Below are 22,048 nucleotides of genomic sequence, written 5' to 3'. Positions count from 1 at the left end.
CCATTTTATGGATGAGGAAACTGAGGCTAGTAAGTGGCAACTCTTCTAGAGCCTAAACACTTAAAATCCCTATTATAGGGACTTCCCTGGTGGTGTAGTGGTTAAGAATCCACCTGCCAATGCAGGGGACATGGGTTCAATCCCTGGTCTGGGAAGATCCCACATGCCATGAAGCAACCAAGCCCGTGCACCACAACTACTGAGCCCGCTCTCTAGAGCCCGTGAGCCACAAATACTGAGCCCCTGTGCTGCAACTACTGAAGCCTGCGTGCCTAGAGGCTGTGCTCTGCAACAAGAGAAGCCACTGCAACAAGAAGCCTGCGCACCACAACGAAGAGTAGCCCCTGTTCGCCCAACTAGAGAAAGCCCGCACACAGCAATGAAGGCCCAATGCAGCCAAAAAATAAATAAAATTTTTTAAAAAATGTAAAAAAAACCCCTTATATTCTGATTCTTTTGTTAAGTGTATAATCTACATAAAAAGATCCTATAAATTAATTTTTAAAAAATTTTTCAAAGAAATATGGGCCTAGGAGATGAAGAGGCAATTCAAATCAAAGAGGAAATAAAAAAACACCTAGAGACAGATGAAAATGAAAACACAACAATCCAAAACTTATGGGATGCAGCAAAAGGAGTTCTAAGAGGGAAGTTTATAGAGATACAAGCTTACCTCAGGAAATAAGAAAAATCTCAAATAAACAACCTAACCTTACACCTAAAGGAACTAGAGAAAGAAGAACAAACAAAACCCAGAGTTAATAGAAGAAAAGAAATCACAAAGGTCAGAGCAGAAATAAATGAAATAGAGACTAAAAAAAAAATAAAATAGAAAAAATCAATGAAATTAAAAGCTGGTTTTTTTAAAAGATAAACCTTTAGCCAGACTCATCAAGGAAAAAAGGGAGTGGGCCCAAATCAATAAAATCAGAAATGAAAAAGGAGAAGGTACAACTGATTCCACAGAAATACAAAGGGATTGTAAGAGACTACTACGAGCAATTATATGCCAATAAAATGGACAACTTAGAAGAAATGGACAAATTCTTAGAAAGGTACAATCTTCCAAGACTGAGCCAGGAAGAAATAGAAAATATGAACAGACCAGTTACCAGTAATGAAATTGAATCAGTAATTTAAAAACTTCCAACAAACAAAAGTCCAGAACCAGATGACTTCACAGGGAAATTCTACCAAACATTTAGAGAAGGGTTAACACCCGTCCTTCTGAAACTATTCCAAGAAACTGCAGAAGGAACACTTCCAAACTCATTCTATGAGGCCAGCATTACCCCGATACCAAAACCAGACAGACACCACAAAAAAAAAAGAAGAAAATTAGAGGCAAATATCACTGATGAACATATTTGCAAAAATCCTCAACAAAATACTATCAAGCCAAGTCTATTAAAAGGATCATACACAATGATCAAGTGGGATTTATCCCAGGGTTGCAAGGATTTTTCAATATCTGCAAATCAATCAATGTGAAACACCACATTAACAAATTGAAGAATAAAAACCATATGATATCTCAACAGACAGAGAAAAAGCTTTTGATAAAATTCAGGATCCATTTATGATAAAAACTCTCCAGAAAATGGGCATAGAGGGAACATACCTCAACATAATAAAGGCCATATATGACAAACCCACAGCAAACCTCATACTCAACAGTGAAAAACTGATAGCATTTCCTCTAAGATCAGGAACAAGACAAGGATGCCCACTCTCACCACTTTTATTCAGTATAGTTTTGGAAGTCCTAGCCACAGCAATCAGAGAAGAAAAAGAAATAAAAGGAATCCAAATTGTAAAGGAGGAAGTAAAACTATCACTGTTTGCAGATGACATGATACTATATATAGAAAATCCTAAAGACACCACCAAAAAAACTACTAGAGCTCATCAATGAACTCAGTAAAGTTGCAGGATACAAAATTAATACACAGAAATCTGTTGCATTTCTATACATTAACAACAAAGTATCAAAAAGAGAAATTAAGGAAACAATCCCATTTACCATCACATCAAAAAGGACAAGAAAGCTAGCAATAAACCTACCTAACAAGGCAAAAGACCTGTACTTTGAAAACTTTAGGACACTAATGAAAGAAATTGAAGATGACACAAACAGATGGAAAGATAGACCATGTTCTTGGATTGGAAGAATTAATATTGTTAAAATGACCATACTACCCAAAGTAATCTACAGATTCAATGCAATCCCTATCAAAATACCAATGGCATTTTTCACAGAACAAGAACAAATAATTTTAAAATTTATATGGAACACAAAAGACCCTGAAGAGCCAAAACAATCTTGAGAAAGAAGAACAGAGCTGGAGGAATCAAGAGCCCTGACTTCAGACTATGCTACAAAGCTACAGTAATCAAAACAGTATGGTACAGGCACAAAAACAAACACATAGATCAATGGAACAGGATAGAGACCCCAGAAATAAACCCATACACTTATGGTCAATTAATCTATGCCAAAAGAGGCAAGAATATACAATGGAGAAAAGACAGGCTCTTCAATAAGTGGTGCCAGGAAAACTGGACAGCTACATGTAAAAGAATGAAATTAGAACATTCTCTAACATCATATAAAAAATAAACTCAAAATACATTAAAAACCTAAATGTAAGAGCAGACAGTATAAAAATCCTAGAGGAAAACATAGGCAGAACACTTTTTCACATAAATCACAGCAATATTTTTTCTGAATCTGTCTCCTAAAGCAAAGGGAATAAAAGCAAAAATAAACAAATAGGACCTAATTAAACTTAAAAGCTTTTGCACAGGGCTTCCCTGGTGGTGCAGTTGTTGGGAGTCTGCCTGCCGATGCGGGGGACATGGGTTCAAGCCCTGCTCTGGGAGGATCCCACATGCCGCGGAGCGACTAGGCCCGTGTGCCACAACTGCTGAGCTTCTGCTCTAGAGCCCATGAGCCACAGCTGTTGAGCCCATGTGCCACAACTACTGAAGCCTGTGCGCCTAGAGCCTGTGCTCTGCAACAAGAGAAGCCACCTTAATGAGAGGCCTGCGCACCGCAACGGAGAGTAGCCTCCTCCGCTCGTTACCACTAAAAAGAAAGCCCGCATGCAGCAGCGAAGACCCGAGGCAGCCAAAAATAAATAAACAGATAAATAAATTAAAAAAAAAAAAAAAGCTTTTGCACAGCAAAGGAAACCATTGACAAAATGAAAAGACAACCTACTGAATGAGAGAAAATATTTGCAAATGATATGACCGATAAGGGATTAATATCCAACATATAGAAATAGCTCATACAACTCAACATCAAAAAACAAAACAAAACAAAACAAACAGCCCAATTAAAAAATGGGCGGTGCACCTAAAGCAATTAGAGAAAGAAGAACAAAAAAACCCCAAAGCCAGCAGAAGGAAAGAAATCATAAAGATTAGGTCAGAAATAAATGAAAAAGAAATGAAGGAAACAATAGCAAAAATCAATGAAACTAAAAGCTGGTTCTTTGAGAAGATAAACAAAATTGATAAACCATTAGCCAGACTCATCAAGAGAAAAAGGGAGAAGACTCAAATCAATAGAATTAGAAATGAAAAAGGAGAAGTAACCACTGACACTGCAGAAATACAAAAGATCATGAGAGATTACTACAAGCAACTCTATGCCAATAAAATGGACAACCTGGAAGAAACGGACAGATTCTTAGAAATGCACAAACTGCCAAGACTGAACCAGGAAGAAATAGAAAATATGAACAGACCAATCACAAGCACTGAAATTGAAACTGTGATTAAAAACCTTCCAACAAACAAAAGCCCAGGACCAGATGGCTTCACAGGCGAATTCTATCAAACATTTAGAGAAGAGCTAACACCTATCCTTCTCAAACTCTTCCAAAATATTGCAGAGGGAGGAACACTCCCAAACTCATTCTACGAGGCCACCATCACCCTGATACCAAAACCAGACAAAGATGTCACAAAGAAAGAAAACTACAGGCCAATATCACTGATGAACATAGATGCAAAAATCCTCAACAAAATACTAGCAAACAGAATCCAACAGCACATTAAAAGGATCATACACCATGATCAAGTGGGGTTTATCCCAGGAATGCAAGGATTCTTCAATATATGCAAATCAATCAATGTGATACACCATATTAACAAACTGAAGGAGAAAAACCATACGATCATCTCAATAGATGCAGAGAAAGCTTTCGACAAAATTCAACACCCATTTATGATAAAAGCCCTGCAGAAAGTAGGCATAGAGGGAACTTTCCTCAACATAATAAAGGCCCTATATGACAAACCCACAGCCAACACTGTCCTCAATGGTGAAAAACTGAAACCATTTCCACTAAGATCAGGAACAAGACAAGGTTGCCCACTCCCACCACTATTATTCAACATAGTTTTGGAAGTGTTAGCCACAGCAATCAGAGAAGACAAAGAAATAAAAGGAATCCAAATCGGAAAAGAAGAAGTAAAGCTGTCACTATTTGCAGATGACATGATACTATACATAGAGAATCCTAAAGATGCTACCAGAAAACTCCTAGAGCTAATCAATGAATTTGGTAAGGTAGCAGGATACAAAATTAATGCACAGAAATCTCTTGCATTTCTATACACTAATGACGAAAAATCTGAAAGTGAAATTAAGAAAACACTCCCGTTTACCATTGCAACAAAAAGAATAAAATATCTAGGAATAAACCTACCTAAGGAGACAAAAGACCTGTATGCAGAAAATTATAAGATACTGATGAAAGAAATTAAAGATGATACAAATAGATGGAGAGATATACCATGTTCCTGGATTGGAAGAATCAACATTGTGAAAATGACTCTACTACCCAAAGCAATCTACAGATTCAATGCAATCCCTATCAAACTACCACTGGCATTTTTCACAGAACTAGAGCAAAAAATTTCACAATTTGTATGGAAACACAAAAGACCCTGAATAGCCAAAGCAATCTTGAGAACGAAAAATGGAGCTGGAGGAATCAGGCTCCCTGACTTCAGACTATATTACAAAGCTTCAGTAATCAAGACAGTTTGGTACTGGCACAAAAACAGAAATATAGATCAATGGAACAGGATAGAAAGCCCAGAGATAAACCCACACACATATGGTCACCTTATCTTTGATAAAGGAGGCAAGCATATACAGTGGAGAAAAGACAGCCTCTTCAATAAGTGGTGCTGGGAAAATTGGACAGGTACATGTAAAAGTATGAAATTAGAACACTCCCTGACACCATGCACAAAAATAAACTCAAAATGGATTAAAGACCTAAGTGTAAGGGCAGACACTATCAAACTCTTAGAGGAAAACATAGGCAGAACACTCTATGACATACATCACAGCAAGATTCTTTTTGACCCAGCTCCCAGAGAAATGGAAATAAGAACACAAATAAACAAATGGGACCTAATGAAACTTAAAAGGTTTTGCACAGCAAAGGAAACCATAAACAAGTTGAAAAGACAACCCTCAGAATGGGAGAAAATATTTGCGAACAAAGCAACTGACAAAGGATTAATCTCCAAGATTTACAAGCAGCTCATGCAGCTCAATAACAAAAAAATGAACAACCCAATCCAAAAATGGGCAGAAGACCTAAATAGACATTTCTCCAAAGAAGATATACAGATGGCCTACAGACACATGAAAGAATGCTCAACATCATTAATCATTAGAGAAATGCAAATCAAAACTACAATGAGATATCATCTCACACCGGTCAGAATGGCCATCATCAAAAAATCTAGAAACAATAAATGCTGGAGAGGGTGTGGAGGAAAGGGAACACTCTTGCACTGTTGGTGGGAATGTAAATTGATACAGCCACTATGGAGAACAGTATGGAGGTTCCTTAAAAAACTACAAATAGAACTACCATACGACCCAGCAATCCCACTACTGGGCATATACCCTGAGAAAACCATAGGTCAAAAAGAGTCATGTACCAAAATGTTCATTGCAGCTCTATTTACAATAGCCAGGACATGGAAGCAACCTAAATGTCCATCGACAGATGAATGGATAAAGAAGATGTGGCACATATATACAATGGAATATTACTCAGCCATAAAAAGAAATGAAATGGAGGTATTTGTAATGAGGTGGATGGAGTTAGAGTCTGTCATACAGAGTGAAGTAAGTCAGAAAGAGAAAAACAAATACAGTATGCTAACACATATATACGGAATCTAAGGAAAAAAAAAAAGGCCATGAAGAACCTAGTGGCAAGACAGGAATAAAGACACAGACCTACTAGAGAATGGACTTGAGGATATGGGGAGGGGGTGGGGTGAGATGTGACAGGGTAAGAGAGTGTCATGGACATATATACACTACCAAATGTAAAATAGATAGCTAGTGGGAAGCAGCCGCATAGCACAGGGAGATCAGCTCGGTGCTTTGTGACCACCTAGAGGGGTGGGATGGGGAGGGTGGGAGGGAGGGAGATGCAAGAGGGAAGAGAAATGGGAACATATTGTATATGTATAACTGATTCACTTTGTTATAAAGCAGAAGCTAACACACCATTGTAAGGCAATTATACTTCAATAAAGATGTTTAAAAAAAAAAAAAACTGAAGAGAAGGGAAAAAAAAAAAATGGGCGGAAGAACTGAACAGACATTTTTCCAAAGAGGAAATGCAGATGGCCAACAGGCACATGAAAAGATGCTCAACATTGCTAATCATCATGGAAATGCAAATCAAAACCACAATGAGATATATACACTACCAAATGTAAAATAGATAGCTAGTGGGAAGCAGCCGTAGAGCACAGGGAGATCAGCTCAGTGCTTTATGATCATCTAGAGGGGTGGGAAAGGGAGGGTGGGAGGGAGACGCAAGAGGGAGGAGATATGGGGATGTATGTATATGTATAGCTGATTCACTTTGTTATAAAGCAGAAACTAACACGATTGTAAAGCAATTATACTCAAATAAAGATGTTAAAAAACACACACACACACACAATGAGATATCGCCCTGCACCTGTCAGAATGGCTATCATCAAAATGAACACAAAAAACAAATGCTGGCAAGGATGTGGACAAAAAAGAACCTTTGTACACTGTTGATGGGAATGTAACTTGTTGCAGGCACTGTGGAATATGGAGGTTTCTCAAATAACTAAAAATAGAACTAACATATTACCCAGCAATTCCAGTCTCAGATATATATATGTGAAAAAAACAACACTAATTTGAAAAGATACATGCACCCCAGTGTTCATAGTAGCATTATTTACAATTGTAATATACGGAGGCAGCCTAAGAGTCCATCAACAGATGAATGGATAAAGTAGATGTGGTATATATATACAATGGAATACAACTTGGCCATTAAAAAGAATGAAATTTTGCCATTTGAAGAAACATGGGTGGACTTGGAGGGCATTATGCTAAGTGAAATAAGTCAGACAGAGAAAGACAGATACTTTATGATGTCACTTATATGTGGAATCTAAAAAATACAACAAACTAGTATATACAGGAAAAAGAAGCAGACTCACAGATATAGAGAACAAACTAGTGGTTACCAGTGTGGGAGTGCAATGTAGGGGTGGAGGAGTGGGAAGCACAAACTACTGGGTGTAAGATAGGCTCATGTAATAACTGTAAATGGAAAGTAACCTTTAAAAATTTTACAAAAAAATAAAAACAAACAAAAATAGTCCCATGAAAAATCAGCCTAGGAGATGAACAGGCAATTCACAGGAGAGAACACAAACAGCAAACACACATACCAAAAGAAGCACAGACTCACTAATAATCAAAGAAACTCAAACTGAAACAAAGATATGGTTGACCTATCAGATTGGCAAAAATTAAAAAGCAATGTATGAGAAAGCCTATCTCTCCACATCTTCACAAGTAGGGTTATTTTATTATTAGCTTCTATAGTGAAACAAATAAAGCGTTTGTATAATAAAAGGGCAACTGAACACTGAGAGGTCACATACCTATGTGAATTTCCAAAATGTATTTTGGGGGCTCTCCCCATCCACTATCCTCACATAAGCATCAACCATAGGATGGGGGCAAGCGGAGGAGTTGGGGAGGAAAATGAGTGTGCTGCCTTACACATCCTTTATGTGTGAGATTGCAGGGTGAAGGGTTCGGAGATTTCAAAGCACCCATCTTTTCCCTGGTTTTATGAGATAAGAGATAAGAAGCACTGATTTCTAGATAATGGCCAATTATTGATAAATCCAAGCCTCAGGCTCTTTTTGTGATTTACCATCAGTAGGAAAATCACAAGACCAAGTTGTGAATCTTCAAAAATATAAATGTCACATATTACTTGGGTTTGAGTAAAATAAAATTTTAATTTTCTACTTAGTACTTTGAAATGTGTGTAATTTTCAATATTCTAAAATTTTGGTTAGATTACCATGAAACTACTAATCCATTTCATCTAACTCAGAGACATTCAAGTGACCACAGCCAATTTCTAGTATCTCTTCAGTCAACCAAAAAAATGAAATAATATATACATTATAATATATATATTATATATAATTTTTAACCTGTAAAAAGTTCAGCCGGGCTAGAAAGTCTGTGATGTAACTTCCTAGGGGTTTAAGACTTGGGTATGATCGTTGGGCCCATATTTCTGGAACCTTTCCAACAAGCAGACTGCCAGAGAGTGCCTCCAAAGCAGAATCCATGACAACCACGCCCTTAATAGCTTTTTCAAGGTCCTGTAGAGTGTTGCGTATTGTTTTAATTAAACTGCAAGGAAAGAAATTGTGTCATCAACATATATATGATAGTAAATACCAACATACAGTCTTTCTAGAAGAAGAAATAGCAGGATACCATTCACAGCTTTATGGGAGTGTATTCCCAAAGTGTGGTCACCTCCCACTTGATAATATAAAGTAATTTTAGGTGATACTTGGATGAACATTTTTCATTTTATTTATTACATATGTATTTTTAAATATAGAAAATAATATAACTTGCATATCAAAATTTCTGCTTTCAAGGTATTATTGCTTAAGACCAGGCAAATTTAAACAGAGAATGATTTAAGGAAAAATATCAGGTAAATAATGTTATAGGTGACATGCAAATATGAAGAAAGTTATAAAGGTACGATACAATGGCTGAAACTTTGGAAACACTGAATTAAAACATACAGTGTATATTCATTTATACCCTTGCAAGTACTTTGTTTCCCACTTAGGCCCAAACTGCTAAGGACACCATAAATATACCTGAAGTGAGGGTTTTAGCCTAGAAGCCTAAGCAACTGAGAGATAGTATGTTATGATATGTAAATACATATGGTCTTTGTATAAGAATTACTAAATTAATTAAGGCATCATAGTGTTTTAATATGCTTTATTTTAAAATTTCAAAAAGTCTGGAAACTGAAACAAACTTGGAAACACTAGAAAATTCATAACCAAAACAATTCGCCATTCCTTAAGCCAGTATTGAACTGTAGAAAATTCAATTTGAAAATTCAAAGCAGGGGCTTCCCTGGTGGTACAGTGGTTAAGAATCCACCTGCCAAGGCAGGGGTCACGGGTTCAAGCCCTGGTCTGGGAAGATCTCACATGCCGCGGAGCAACTAAGCCCATGCACCGCAACTAGTGAGCCTGTGCTCTAGGGCCCGCGAGTCACAACTACTGAGCCCATGTGCCACAACTACTGAGCCCACTTGCCACAACTACTGAAGCCTGCGCGCCTACAGCCCGTTCTCCTCAACGAGAGGCCACCACAATGAGAGGCCCGCACCACAACAAAGAGTAGCCCCTGCTCGCGGCAACTAGAGGAAAGCCCATGTGCAGCAGCAAAGACCCAACACAGCCAAAAATAAATAAATACATTTATTAAAAAAAATTCAAAGCAAATAATTTGTTTGCTATTTTAGGGTACCTAGTCAATCCAGATAGACTCAGGAAGAAAATTGGGGGGGGGTGTATATGTGTCAGTGGTAGAAAAATGACAAGAGATGTATTTACACATAGACCAAGATAAGGCTCATTCCATCTTTAGTTCCTGAGGAGAAGAGCAATGGATGGATGAGAAATTATGATTAATGAACATTTTTAACCAGTAAAAGCAGATCTCTATTTCATCACCATTTTTACATTATAAAGGATACCTTCCCTTCTGGGGCAGAAGATTATGCAACTTTAAAAAAGGAGAAAAACTCTAATGAAATGGCAAGTTTTGATAATTTTTTCTTAAAATTTTAATTCAATACCAGTGTATCTTTTTATCAACTTTGGTTGGTAGCCTTCTGAATAACTGGGTATAGAGCTCCTTACTTGTTAAATCTTTCCATTTCTTGTACTAAAACAGTATTCATGCTCTCTTCATATCTCACGGGATACTTGAGTAGTGCTGATTCAATGTCAAAGTCATTTGGTAGCTAAGAGAATAGATTTTGAAGATCACATATTACTCTCAGAATAAATAATTAGTTTCATTCAGCTATAATATCAATTATAGCTAACATGAGGCAATTACTATGCGCCAAGTATTATGCTAACTGCTTTCCAAACACTATCTCATGTAATCCTTACCATTTACTATTAGGTGGCCATCATTATCATTTAAGTACAGAGAGGTTAAGTAAATGCCCAAGGGTACAGAGTCCAAAAGTGGTCTGTTTAAATCCATAGATCTCTAACACTAAGGCCCATGCTCTTTACTACAGGACAGAGTACTATGAAGAAGATATACATTTCTGAAAAGTTGTGTAATTTTCTTTTGTAAATTGAATCTTATTTTCCATTAATAAAACTGATTTACCATTTCATAACTCTTTTTTATTTACTTCCAATAAATTATCAACTGGCTCAAAATGGATTTGCTTACACCACTATCAAATAATTAATGTGTAAATGTAGCAAGGTTCCAGGGCATAGGGAAAGAGAAAGCCATTGAGTGTCTGATTTCAATGAGGCATCTCAGAGACACTTGAGGAGAAGTGATAAAGGGGACTTTGGGGTTGGTGATCAAGCCCCAAGACAATGGAATTCATACTCTTAAAGGGGCAAAGGAATTTCCCTATGGGGGAACTCCCAAACTAAGAAAGTTGAGCTGCCCAGACTGTCCCCAGGCCATGGTCCTTTGGTGGTACAAAAGAATTCTAAGTCATATTAGGTGGTGTCACTCAAGGCACATTTGGCTCAGCACAAACATTCTACCCCAATTAAGTCCTATATGCCACTTCCAGGTAACTTCCTGCTAGGGATCTTGTAAGAGCCACCATTTTGGGAGGGCAAGAACCTTGCCCCGAAGAGATAAACCACACAAGAAGAAGGGGCTGAGGGTGAGAAGAGGCAAATGGCAGAAGCAGCAGTCCACGGGTGGAGGTTGGAGGAGGCTAGTTTGATTTTACCCAGGGGTAGCAGGCAGTGTTGCTCCCTTCTCCTCTCCAGTGGCCACAGCCAGGCTTAAGGTGAAGAGGCTCTACTTAAGGACTGGTGTAAGGCAAGGGTACCAACTGTGAGAGTAGAGTAGGTGCCATCTGTGGATTTTCAAGGCAGAGGGGTTAGGGGTCAGGTTCTGCTCTGTCAGGGTGCCTGACACTGAAATATGGGGATAATTATAGTATTTATCCTGGAGGGGAGTTGTGAAGATCTGTGCTTAGGACCATAAAGTCCTCTTAGTAGTTCTTTATTGAATTTAAGACACAGAAAAAAGTGAGAAAAGAGAGTATCATTCCACTTTACCAAGAGGGCTAAGTACATTGGGCTGTAGTATGGGGAAAAAAAGGCTGTAGCTGTTAATTTAGTGCTGATCTTATTTCCCTGTGCCTCCTCACTTCTGAAGGTATAGATTAAAAACCATTCCCTCCTTGAACCAGCAAGTTCAGACCATTTCCTCCATTTAAAAAAAGTAGGCCTACCATCTTTATTTAGAAATGATAATAAATCATATATTCAGTAGCTTATCCACAACCGTAGTTACTAAGAACTTACTATTTGCCAGGCAGTATGCAAAGCACTTTAATTTAATGATCTCCTTAATGTTCACAAGAACCTTATACAGTTGGTACTATTATCACCACTTTACAGATTTGAAAACTAATGTTCAGAAAGGCAAAGTATCTCACTCAAGGTCATAATGCCGCTAAATGGAGTTTTCAGATTGACATTTCAGTGCCATTTTGATTTATGTTATATTACAAGTAACATATCTTAAGCTAAACATTACCTTGTTGAGAATATCTTTGGTCATTTCTAGTAGAATCTGGTCAGCACTTCCTGAGGATCCTGTCTGTTTGGAGCCTCCTTGGGTGAGGAGCAAGGACTCGAAGAGGATTTTCGTTTGTTGAAGATCTTTGGAGATATCAACATTTTCATGTAATCCAAATATCTCAGGGTGTTGAGTAAATGGAAGTTTCTACCAGAAAATAGATTCAATAAGCATCACATTTTCACTGGATACGTTAATTCATAAGGTAGACATGTGCAGACCAAAAAGGGTTAAAAATCAACTAAACATCAAACAACAGAGGAATCAAACTTTTCCAGTTTTCAGTAACTACTAGAAACAAAATATATTGAAAGCTGATTGAACCATAGTACTTGTCTAATCCTATACATTATGGGGGACTACTTCACTATTTGTTTTTTAGAAAAATCACACTTGAATCTAACCCTATTTTCAGTGATATCAGTTACCTTAATGAATTCAATGTACTCATTATAAGTGCCTTTGGGAGGTGCAAAATAGTTTCCACTGGGAGAAAACTTATAATGAGAGTTTTCAATTATGTGAGGGTTATAAAAGTCAGCCAGCATGGTTAAGAGGAGACGTCTGTCCCAATCATCTGTCACTCTTCCTCCATAGTTACACTCTCCAGTCAGGTAAGAGATAGCTTCAAATGGAATTGTATCATATTCATTTATAAATAACTGAAACAGAGGAAAAATGAAATGAGAAAAACCTTAAAGTATTTCACTTCATTTCCATTTTAAGATGGCCTTAAATATCTATCAATCAATCAATCATCCATCAATCTATACACATGGAAGTGGGGTTGGAAGAATTATCATCATGGTTGTTTTGAAGCCCCATGTCATAAAGGCCCTTATCACAGCACAGAAGCAGAAAAATACAATATTCTGTGGTTGTCTAATTGGATTAATATATTTGGTAAAACATGACAGAAATAATGGGAAAGTATTGGAGTTGGACAGACCTGAGTTCAAATCTTACCTCAATGGGTAAATTTACTTCTTAGCTTTGGTTTTCTCCAAAATAGGGATAATACCCACCTTACAGGGTTGCTGTGAGAATTAAAATTCATGTAAGTAATGTGCCTAGTTCAAAGTCTGAGTGAGTAGGAATTTATAGCGGACATTTGATCTTTTTTCTTTGGTGGGGGGCTGCTGACCATCTCATGCATCTCACGTTTCACTGTAAGTCTACAGAAACTGAAAAAGCCGACCACTCACTTTCTCAGCCTCCATTATGGCTAAAGCCTAGGCTTGTGACCTGGGCTTGGAAACTCAGTTGTAGCCATCCTAGACTGAACTGGGGTTTAGGGTGCAAAGAAGCAGGAACAGCAAAGAATTTTTTTGATGACATCAGAGAGTGTGCAATAGACTAGTGTCTGTGTGGCAGTTATGAGAGCTGTGGTGTCTAATATTTAACAAGAGTAGAAGGAATGCTGTTACCAGACATGATATGATTCTGGATATGACTGTGGATGCCTTGGCTCTCCAGCCATCTTGGCGATTCTGTGACCTACCCAATATTCTTTCAATAAATTCCTTTTCTACTGTTTTTGTTGACTGATAGAGCTAAATTGTAGATCTGAGTGGAGGCTAAGAGTAGAGTACAGTGAGGACCTATATAAAGCCAACACTGAGGAGGGCACTGCAAAAAGAAAGAACTAGGGTCCTTGATGGCAACACTTTTGTTGAATCAACCAACTCCAGAGTCTGTCCTTCCTCTGCAACTCTTTTTCATGTGAGATAAAAAGTTTCATTATGGTTTAAGCCAGTTTGAATCAGGTTTCCCATTATTTGCAGCAGAAAAATGCAGATGGAGATTATGCTTTATAAGCCAAAATTATAATTATTAATACCATCTAGCCAACTATTAGTGGTGTTGGGAGAACTGAATAAGTCATTCTAAGCAAAGGGAATTGCCTAGGGCCTGGTACACAGTGATCCTCCATCAATGTTAGTTCCTTTCTAATTTTACCTGTAGTTGTCGAATACTGATGCGTAAATCTGATTCATTAAATCCATATGGAATATTCCAACCAAGAGGACCAAATTTCTTTCTCTCTTGCACAAGGGCATGAAAAAAACAAACTCCAAACAGCAACTTCTCCCATGCCTTTAAGATAAAAATATGCAACAAGAAAAAATTCTGATCAGATTTCCATTACTAAAATGAGGGGAACTGATAATCTTTCATTATAAGATTCTATGATCATATATCTCTACAAACTTTTATGTAGAAAGACCATCTGAAATAATGCTTACTATAAAAAGTATTAATCTTATGACTTATCCAAAACCTCCAAGCTAGACAAACTACAATAACATTACACTTTATTAAAATGCAATAGTGCTGGAGAGACATGCCAAGATGGCAGAATAGGAAGACCATGAACTCATCTCCTCCCTTGATACACCAAAATTACAACTACTTACAGAGCAACTATCTATGAGAACAACCTGAAGGTAGAAGAAAAGATTTTCCACAACTAAAGACATAAAGAGAGAACCACAAGATGGGTAGGAGGATCAGAGACATACTGTAGTCAGGACCCAGATTTGCTGACCCACAAATGAGAGGAATATCACAATTATAGAGGTCCTCCCCAAGGAGTGAAGGGTCTGAGCCCCACATTGGGCTCCCCAGTGTAGGGACCCTGAACTGAGAAGACAAGCCCCCAGAACGTCAGGCTTTGAAAGCCAGCAGGGCTTATGTTCAGGAGAGCTGGTAGGCTATAGAAAACAGAGACTCCACTCTTAAAGGGCGTGTGCAAAATCTCCCTTAGTACTGATGTTTCCTTCCATGCAGGGAAACTTCAATTAATGTAACACTCCTGGATTTTCTCCATCCTTACACTCACTGGTGGAGGGAAGAGTACCTATCTGATGGGTAAATTTGGGAAAAGTCAAGCAAATATGCTTTGCTCAGCTTTTCCCTTTTCTCTCTTAGAAGTGAGCTTCCTGCAGCAAAGGAAGTTTTCCTCTGTTCCTCTGGGTAGATAAACGTACTTAATTCTGGGTTCAGTAATACTAAGCCCACTTGTTCACAGATGTAAACTACATCTTCCAACCTAGTCTATATCAGTAATTAAGGTTATAATTTGGTTCCCCTATGTTTGTACTTTTTCCTGTTTCTTAACTGGTAAGAATTTGGGCAGAGAAAAGGAGTGCTATTTATCGGAACTCCTAACGTCCTCAATACCATGTGCAAAACTTTTTTACAAATGGATACATTGAAGAGTGTTATTAATATGTCAAAACATTATTACTAGAATTTCCATGAAGGCAGATTTTTTTGGTGATGGCAGTGTCTATTTTACTCTCACTGCATTATATCGTACCTAACAAACATATTTGTTGAAAGAATAAATAAATAATGTTAAAATAGATTGCTACTCTTGGGTCTTAATTGTCTTAATCAAATGCACTGTTGGACTTTTGTACAAACTAAGAAATATTCATTCATTCAACAAATATTTATTTGAGTATCTACTACATGGGAAGCAGAATACAAACAATTGGGAATAAAATAAGATAGGTACAATTTCTATCTTCTTAGGAAATGTCTAAAGTTTAATATTAAATAAAATATTTATGTTTACATATTTTTTCACTATAAAAACACATTTAAAAAGTTCCAGAGGCTGAATATTACCAGTTCCTTTCCCTCGCATCCATTGAAAAACTGAGGATCAGAAACTGGATGAGTGAGATATGATTGGAGGAGATTTAGCCGAAGACCCGTAGGAGGTTCATTAGTCATTTTTACTCCATTCTGTAGAATTGTTACTGGGAACTAAGACAAAATAAACAAAGAGCATTACTCTAGATAACCAACTCAAGTCCTAAAAATACATACACTAGTGGATTAAAAATAGGTATAAGGGAGGACTCCAGAAATATTTTTAAAACCTCTTAAGGTTAAGCATTTAAGATATACAATGTATCAATAACAGATAACCAAATAAATGTACTAAACTCCATAGGAAATAAATATACTTTTGGAGATGGGTAACTTGTGAGCCAAAGCCTAAAGGATGAGTTACAGCCTTCGGGAGAAAAATCTTCACATATTTTTTCCAACATGGGCATCCAGGAGACAGCGAGGTGACAGTTCTGTAGGCAAACCCAAGTTCCTTCCTCTATTGCTGCGTTAATCATTTTTGTTGCAATTGGTCCTTGTCCCTGTCCCAGTGAAATAGCTTGAAATTTATTTCCAGACATAGCTTTATCATTTGCAAATTTCAGTAGGCCTAAGAGGGCACAAAAAAAAAATGGTTTCACTGCTTACTCTAAAATTATAAAATATGCCTTATGTTTCAGTGTATAAGTATTTAATTGTGAAAAATTCTAGTTACCTTTCCTTATAAATACCGAATTTACTGATTTACACTCATCTAAGAAATAGATATTGAACAAAGATGATTTATTTATAATTTATTAAGTTGACATTATGCACTTACTGGCCATGGGATCTGCTCCTGGAGATAACACAAAAATTAAGGGAATGGTGCAATTTGAATCCAAATAACTCTTTGTCAAATCAAATGGTGGAGGCTCTACAAACTTTTTCCCTAGTTTGTCAGTTACATAGTTAGTTATGGCTGGAGTTATCTGTTGAAGAGAGAAAAAATACCATCTTTAGAGTAACTTTTATTTCACATAACAACTTTGGTTATTACTGAAAACCGACAGAGTAAACTATGAGTCTAATTGATAAGAAAAGCATGCAGCATATCATAGGCAAAGCGCTAATTTTCCTAATACAGAAAAGGTATCTATAAATTGATGGGACAAGACTAACAATCCAAAAGAAAATGGGCAAAGATAAACAGTTTATAGAAAATGAAATAGAAATGGATCTTAAACATATGAAAAGATGCTCAACCTCATTTAGTATAGCAGAGACTGCAAACTGTCCCCATTCTGTGTCTCCTTTTGGTAACAGAACCCCAAGTTTTCCCAACCTTTCATGCAGCTAGATGTGGCCATGTGACTAAGTCTTGGCCAGAGAAATACAAATAGAAATTATATATGGAGCTTCCAGATCCTATTTTTTATAAGGAAACTATTTGCCTTCAACACTCTCTTTTCCTGTTCAACAGATGTGGTGTTCATGACCCAGCTTCAATCTCACTGACAAGGACCACACTTTAGGAGTCTTCTCTAGCATGAGAGAAGGGACTTGAATCTCTGGATGATCTCAAGAACAGAGGTGCCCTGCCAGCCCTCAAGCAATACTCTGGGCTGTTAGCAGAGATAGAGAGATTAACTTCTATTTTATTTCAGCTACTGTATTTAAGGTCTCTTTGTTACAGCAGCTTTGTCTATACCCTAATACTTATAAATAAGAAAAATACAAATTATAATTATACTTAGATACCGTTTTTCACCATCAGATTGTTATATAAATGGGACAAAGATAGCCTGTGTGTATTTACCCCTGGATTGTTTATTTTTCACAGTAGGCTAAAACCTGTTAGCTCAAAAGTCCACTGGCACCAAACTCAAAATGCTACATATTCAACTGTTCTAAACATAGCCCAAATAAGCAGATTTTTAACCATTTAGAGTCTGCCTACTTTTCACCCAACATCTGCTAGCCATAAAAAGATAATCCCCAGGATATAAAGACCCCAAGCCACTGCTGCCCTTCAGAGCTCTGACACAGAGACTCCCAGCCGCCATGCTGATGAATAATGTTGCCCAGACACCACACAAGTCCCCTCTCCATTAGGAATTCCCTTGCCTTCCCCTCTCCTTTGGAGTTGTGGACCTCCCCTCACTCCCAGCCTCTGGACAGACACCTGCTATGAGGGATTTCTTCCTCCCCAACAAACAAACCTGTCAAAGTAACATCTAATGAAACTCACGTGTGCTGCTGCTACCTCGATCAGCCCCAGAATCCTCAACCCTTCTGCACAGATTGGCAAAGATCCAAAAGTTTGGCAACAGGGCTTCCCTGGTGGTGCAGTGGTTAAGAATCTGCCTGCCAATGGCAGGGACACGGGTTCGAGCCCTGGTCTGGAAAGATCCCACATGCTGCAGAGCAACTAAGCCCACGCACCACAACTACTGAGCCTGTGCTCTAAAGCCCATGAGCCACAACTGCTGAGCCCATGTGCCACAACTACTGAAGCCCACATGCCTAGAGCCCCTGCTCCACAACAAGAGAAGCCACCACAATAAGAAGCCCGCACGCCGCAATGAAGAGTAGCCCCCGCTCGCCGCAACTAGAGAAAGTCTGCACGCAGCAACGAAAACCCAACACAGCCAAAAATAAATAAATAAATAAATAAATAAATTTTTAAAAAGTTTGGCAACATACTGTGTGGGCAAAAGTACAGGTAAACAGATATTTTCATACACTGCTGAGGAAGAGCAATCTGGTATAACTTTCATGGAGGACAATTTGAAAGTATCCATAAAATTACAGAGGGCAAATCCACTGACACAGCAATTTTGTTCCTAGGAATTTATTCTGATATATAGTTGCACATGTGAGAAATGACTTTTGAATAAGGTTATTCATTGCAGCGTTTTTATAATAGATAATATATAAATATTATAAAGATCCATCAATAGGAACTGGCTAAAGAAATTATTGTACACTCATACAATGGAATACCATGCAATTGTTAAAAAAAAAAGAAAGAGAACACTATTTATGAACTAGTAGAGCAAAAAGCAATGTGCAAAACAGTGGATGCTACCGTTTGTGTTGAAAATAAATGGTAAAAGAATTTATATGTATGTACATTTATATGTGTATAAAAGGACAACAAGAAGCAGATAACATTAACTGCTTGAGAGGAAGGATGATGAATGACTGAGAGATGGAGACTGGAGGCACACTTTTCATTGTATTCATATATTCATGTGATTCAAAACAGTGCATCAGTTTTTTGTTTTTTTAAAATTTTATTTATTTATTTATTATTATTATTATTAATTTTTGGCTGTGTTGGGTCTTCGTTTCTGCGCAAGGGCTTCCTCTAGTTGCGGCAAGTGGGGGCCACTCTTCATCGTGGTGCGCGGGCCTCTCACTCTCGTGGCCTCTCTTGTTGAGGAGCACAGGCTCCAGATGCGCAGGCTCAGTAGTTGTGGCTCACGGGCCCAGCTGCTCCGTGGCATGTGGGATCTTCCCAGACCAGGGCTCGAACCCGTGTCCTCTGCATTGGCAGGCGGATTCTCAACCACTGCGCCACCAGGGAAGCCCAGTGCATCAGTTTTGAACCACAGGAAGATGTGACTTACTTATAAATTATATTAAAATTAATTAAAAATAAAAGAATGCTGTTCATCAATATTAGCAGCAGAAAAATCAGTACAAAGAGGTATCAGACATTATCTTCTAAATGCCAAACGACTTTCTAAAGGGAAACTGTAGGAATTTGATGGAGAGAGGAGTGATCATCACAGGCTTCTTTGGTCCTGGAAGGTTTGTGGAATACATGGGGAGGAAGGATAGAGGCTTCTATATAGGTAATTTACTGTAGTTGTGAGCAATTCTGTAGTTTTAAATAGTAGAAGTTTCAAGGAGAAGAATAGTAGAAGTTTCAAGGAGCTTCTATATGGGTAATTTTGTGTAGTTGTGAGCAATTCTGTAGTTTTAAATAGAAGTTTCAAGCTGAAAAGAGGTCTGATTAGCCGAGGTAATAAGACTGCAAAGCTGTACTTTTGTCATTATTCTACAGGTATTGACAGGCTCCTGAAGGTTTTTTTTAAAAAAAAGAGATCACAATGACATAGCAGCTTTTTATTTCTTTCTTTAATAACTACACATGAGCAATGATGAAATCTTTTTCATCCTTTTACCATTAACACCATGTATAGTTTCTACCTAGCACAGAAGATCTTCAGTATACATTTTTAAGGAAAGGGAGATGCTGAGGACACAGAGACCTTGCTCCACATTACCCTATGCACTGGCCAGGGGCAATGCTCCCTGACATGATGTAACTGCAATCGAGTATGATAGTTTTCTATAGAAAAAGTATCTTGTTCCAGTAATTTAACATGAGAAGAAGTTATTAGACTTTTCTATAATATTAAAATATATATTTTAATCCTTCATGTAAGATACTCTAGAGAAGAAATTATGGAGACTTAAACAGACCTGGATATGGGCTTTGTGATGATTAATTTTATGTGCCAGCTTGGCTAGGGCACAGTATCTAAATACCTGTTAAGGTATTTTTAAAATAAGATTAACATTTAAATCAGTAGACTTTGAGTAAAGTAGATTACTCTCCATAATGTGATTCGGCCTCATTCAATCAGTTGAAGGCCTTAAGAGAAAAAAGACCGATTTCTACTGAGGAAGAGGGAATTCTGTCAGTAGACCACCTTTGGACTCAAGCTGCAACATCAGCTCTTCCCTGGGTCTGCAGCCTGCAGATTTTGGACTTGCCAGCTGCTCACAATCATGTGAGCCTATTCCTTAAAATCAACAGAATCCTACTGATTCTGTTTCTCTGGAGAATCCTGACTAACACAGACTTTAACTGAATTTGGTTTAATGCAATTAAATTCAACTCAACTCACAGATATTTATTGAGATGTCCAACCATCTGCCAGGTACTGCTTTAAATCCTGGAGATATTGAACAAAATAAGACATGGGTTCTGACCTCAAGAAGCTCAGAGTCCAGTGGGAGACCCTAACAAATAAACAGGCAATTATTGTGTATTCCAGTGTGGTCAGTGTGGTGTTTAAGCACAGGATCCCAAGCATGGCAGACAAACCAGTAACCCTACACGTGGTACTGAAACAACATCTCCATTGGTCATCAGAGAGCCATTCTGTGGAATGCAAATACGCAGGGGTTTCCCAGATGCAGAGCTACTCATTCCTAAGTTTACCATGAACAAGGGAAGCTATTTGTGATAAAATAATGAATAAAGCACTGTTTTGGCCTTCAAGGGACTTATTTTCTAGTGAAAGGAACATATATATATATACATACAACTATCAGGTAGGAAAGAATGAGGTACATTTTAACAATGTACAAAGGTCTTTGGGAGTTAGAGTAAGGAGAAATACTCAGAAGTCACGTAATTATATAGGCCTCTGTTTGAACATACTCAGAGACTGAATGAAGCATTAGATAATGCTCCTTGTGAAACTTTACTAAAAACATAAAATGTAAAAAAAAAAAAAAAAAGGAAAAAGAAAAGACAGGACCATTGCAATCACTTTCAATACCTTCATTTTATATGTGGTTGTAACTGGAACTCAGAAAGGTGAAGTGACTTACTCAAAGTTTTAAACTACATATATAAGCATAGCTTTTAGTTTTTTGGGTTTTTTTAACATCTTTACTGGAGTATAATTGCTTTACGATGGTGTGTTAGTTTCTGCTTTATAACAAAGTGAATCAGCTATACATATACATATATCCCCATATCTCCTCCCTCTTGCGTCTCCCTCCCACCCTCCCTATCCCACACCTCTAGGTAGTCACAAAGCACCGAGTTGATCTCCCTGGGCTATGTGGCTGCTTCCCACTAGCTATCTATTTTACATTCGGTAGTATTTATAAGTTAGCTTTTAGTTTTTTGTTTAAAATTTTTCCTTTCGTAACACTATAACACTTTTCTCTAGTGTATGAAAATTGGTATCAGCCTATTTATTTCACCTAAAGAAAGATTTTTGTGCATGTTTGAACTAATAAAATTATGACACATTCAAGATTTTCTACTATCTTCTGCTTCTAGTCAATATGGAGGAAAGGGACCAGATTTACCTTCTTGCCATAAAGAACTAAAAAATGGGCAATATTAATGAATCAGCCATTTTCAGACATAAGGCTGTT

At 37.6% G+C, this 22,048-nt stretch overlaps 1 protein-coding gene across 1 annotated transcript in view; it reads right to left on the bottom strand.

The window, feature by feature from the left end:
* Positions 1–22,048, bottom strand: part of DNAH12 (dynein axonemal heavy chain 12) — a 246,848-nt gene that overhangs the window by 9,125 nt on the left and 215,675 nt on the right. Inside the window, exons 64-71 of the mRNA XM_028169151.2 lie at positions 16,695–16,845; positions 16,231–16,484; positions 15,887–16,027; positions 14,210–14,347; positions 12,679–12,912; positions 12,209–12,397; positions 10,312–10,415; positions 8,557–8,761 (exon numbers count right to left, since the gene is read on the bottom strand). Coding sequence (XP_028024952.2) covers positions 8,557–8,761; positions 10,312–10,415; positions 12,209–12,397; positions 12,679–12,912; positions 14,210–14,347; positions 15,887–16,027; positions 16,231–16,484; positions 16,695–16,845 — 1,416 coding nt within the window. The remainder of the gene's footprint in view (positions 1–8,556; positions 8,762–10,311; positions 10,416–12,208; positions 12,398–12,678; positions 12,913–14,209; positions 14,348–15,886; positions 16,028–16,230; positions 16,485–16,694; positions 16,846–22,048) is intronic.

Source organism: Balaenoptera acutorostrata, chromosome 10 (genome assembly GCF_949987535.1).
Source record: "Balaenoptera acutorostrata chromosome 10, mBalAcu1.1, whole genome shotgun sequence".
NCBI classification, from domain to species: Eukaryota; Metazoa; Chordata; class Mammalia; order Artiodactyla; family Balaenopteridae; genus Balaenoptera; species Balaenoptera acutorostrata.
The sequence above is the reverse complement of the archived record's forward strand: the minus strand, read 5'-3'. Positions and strand labels throughout refer to the sequence as shown.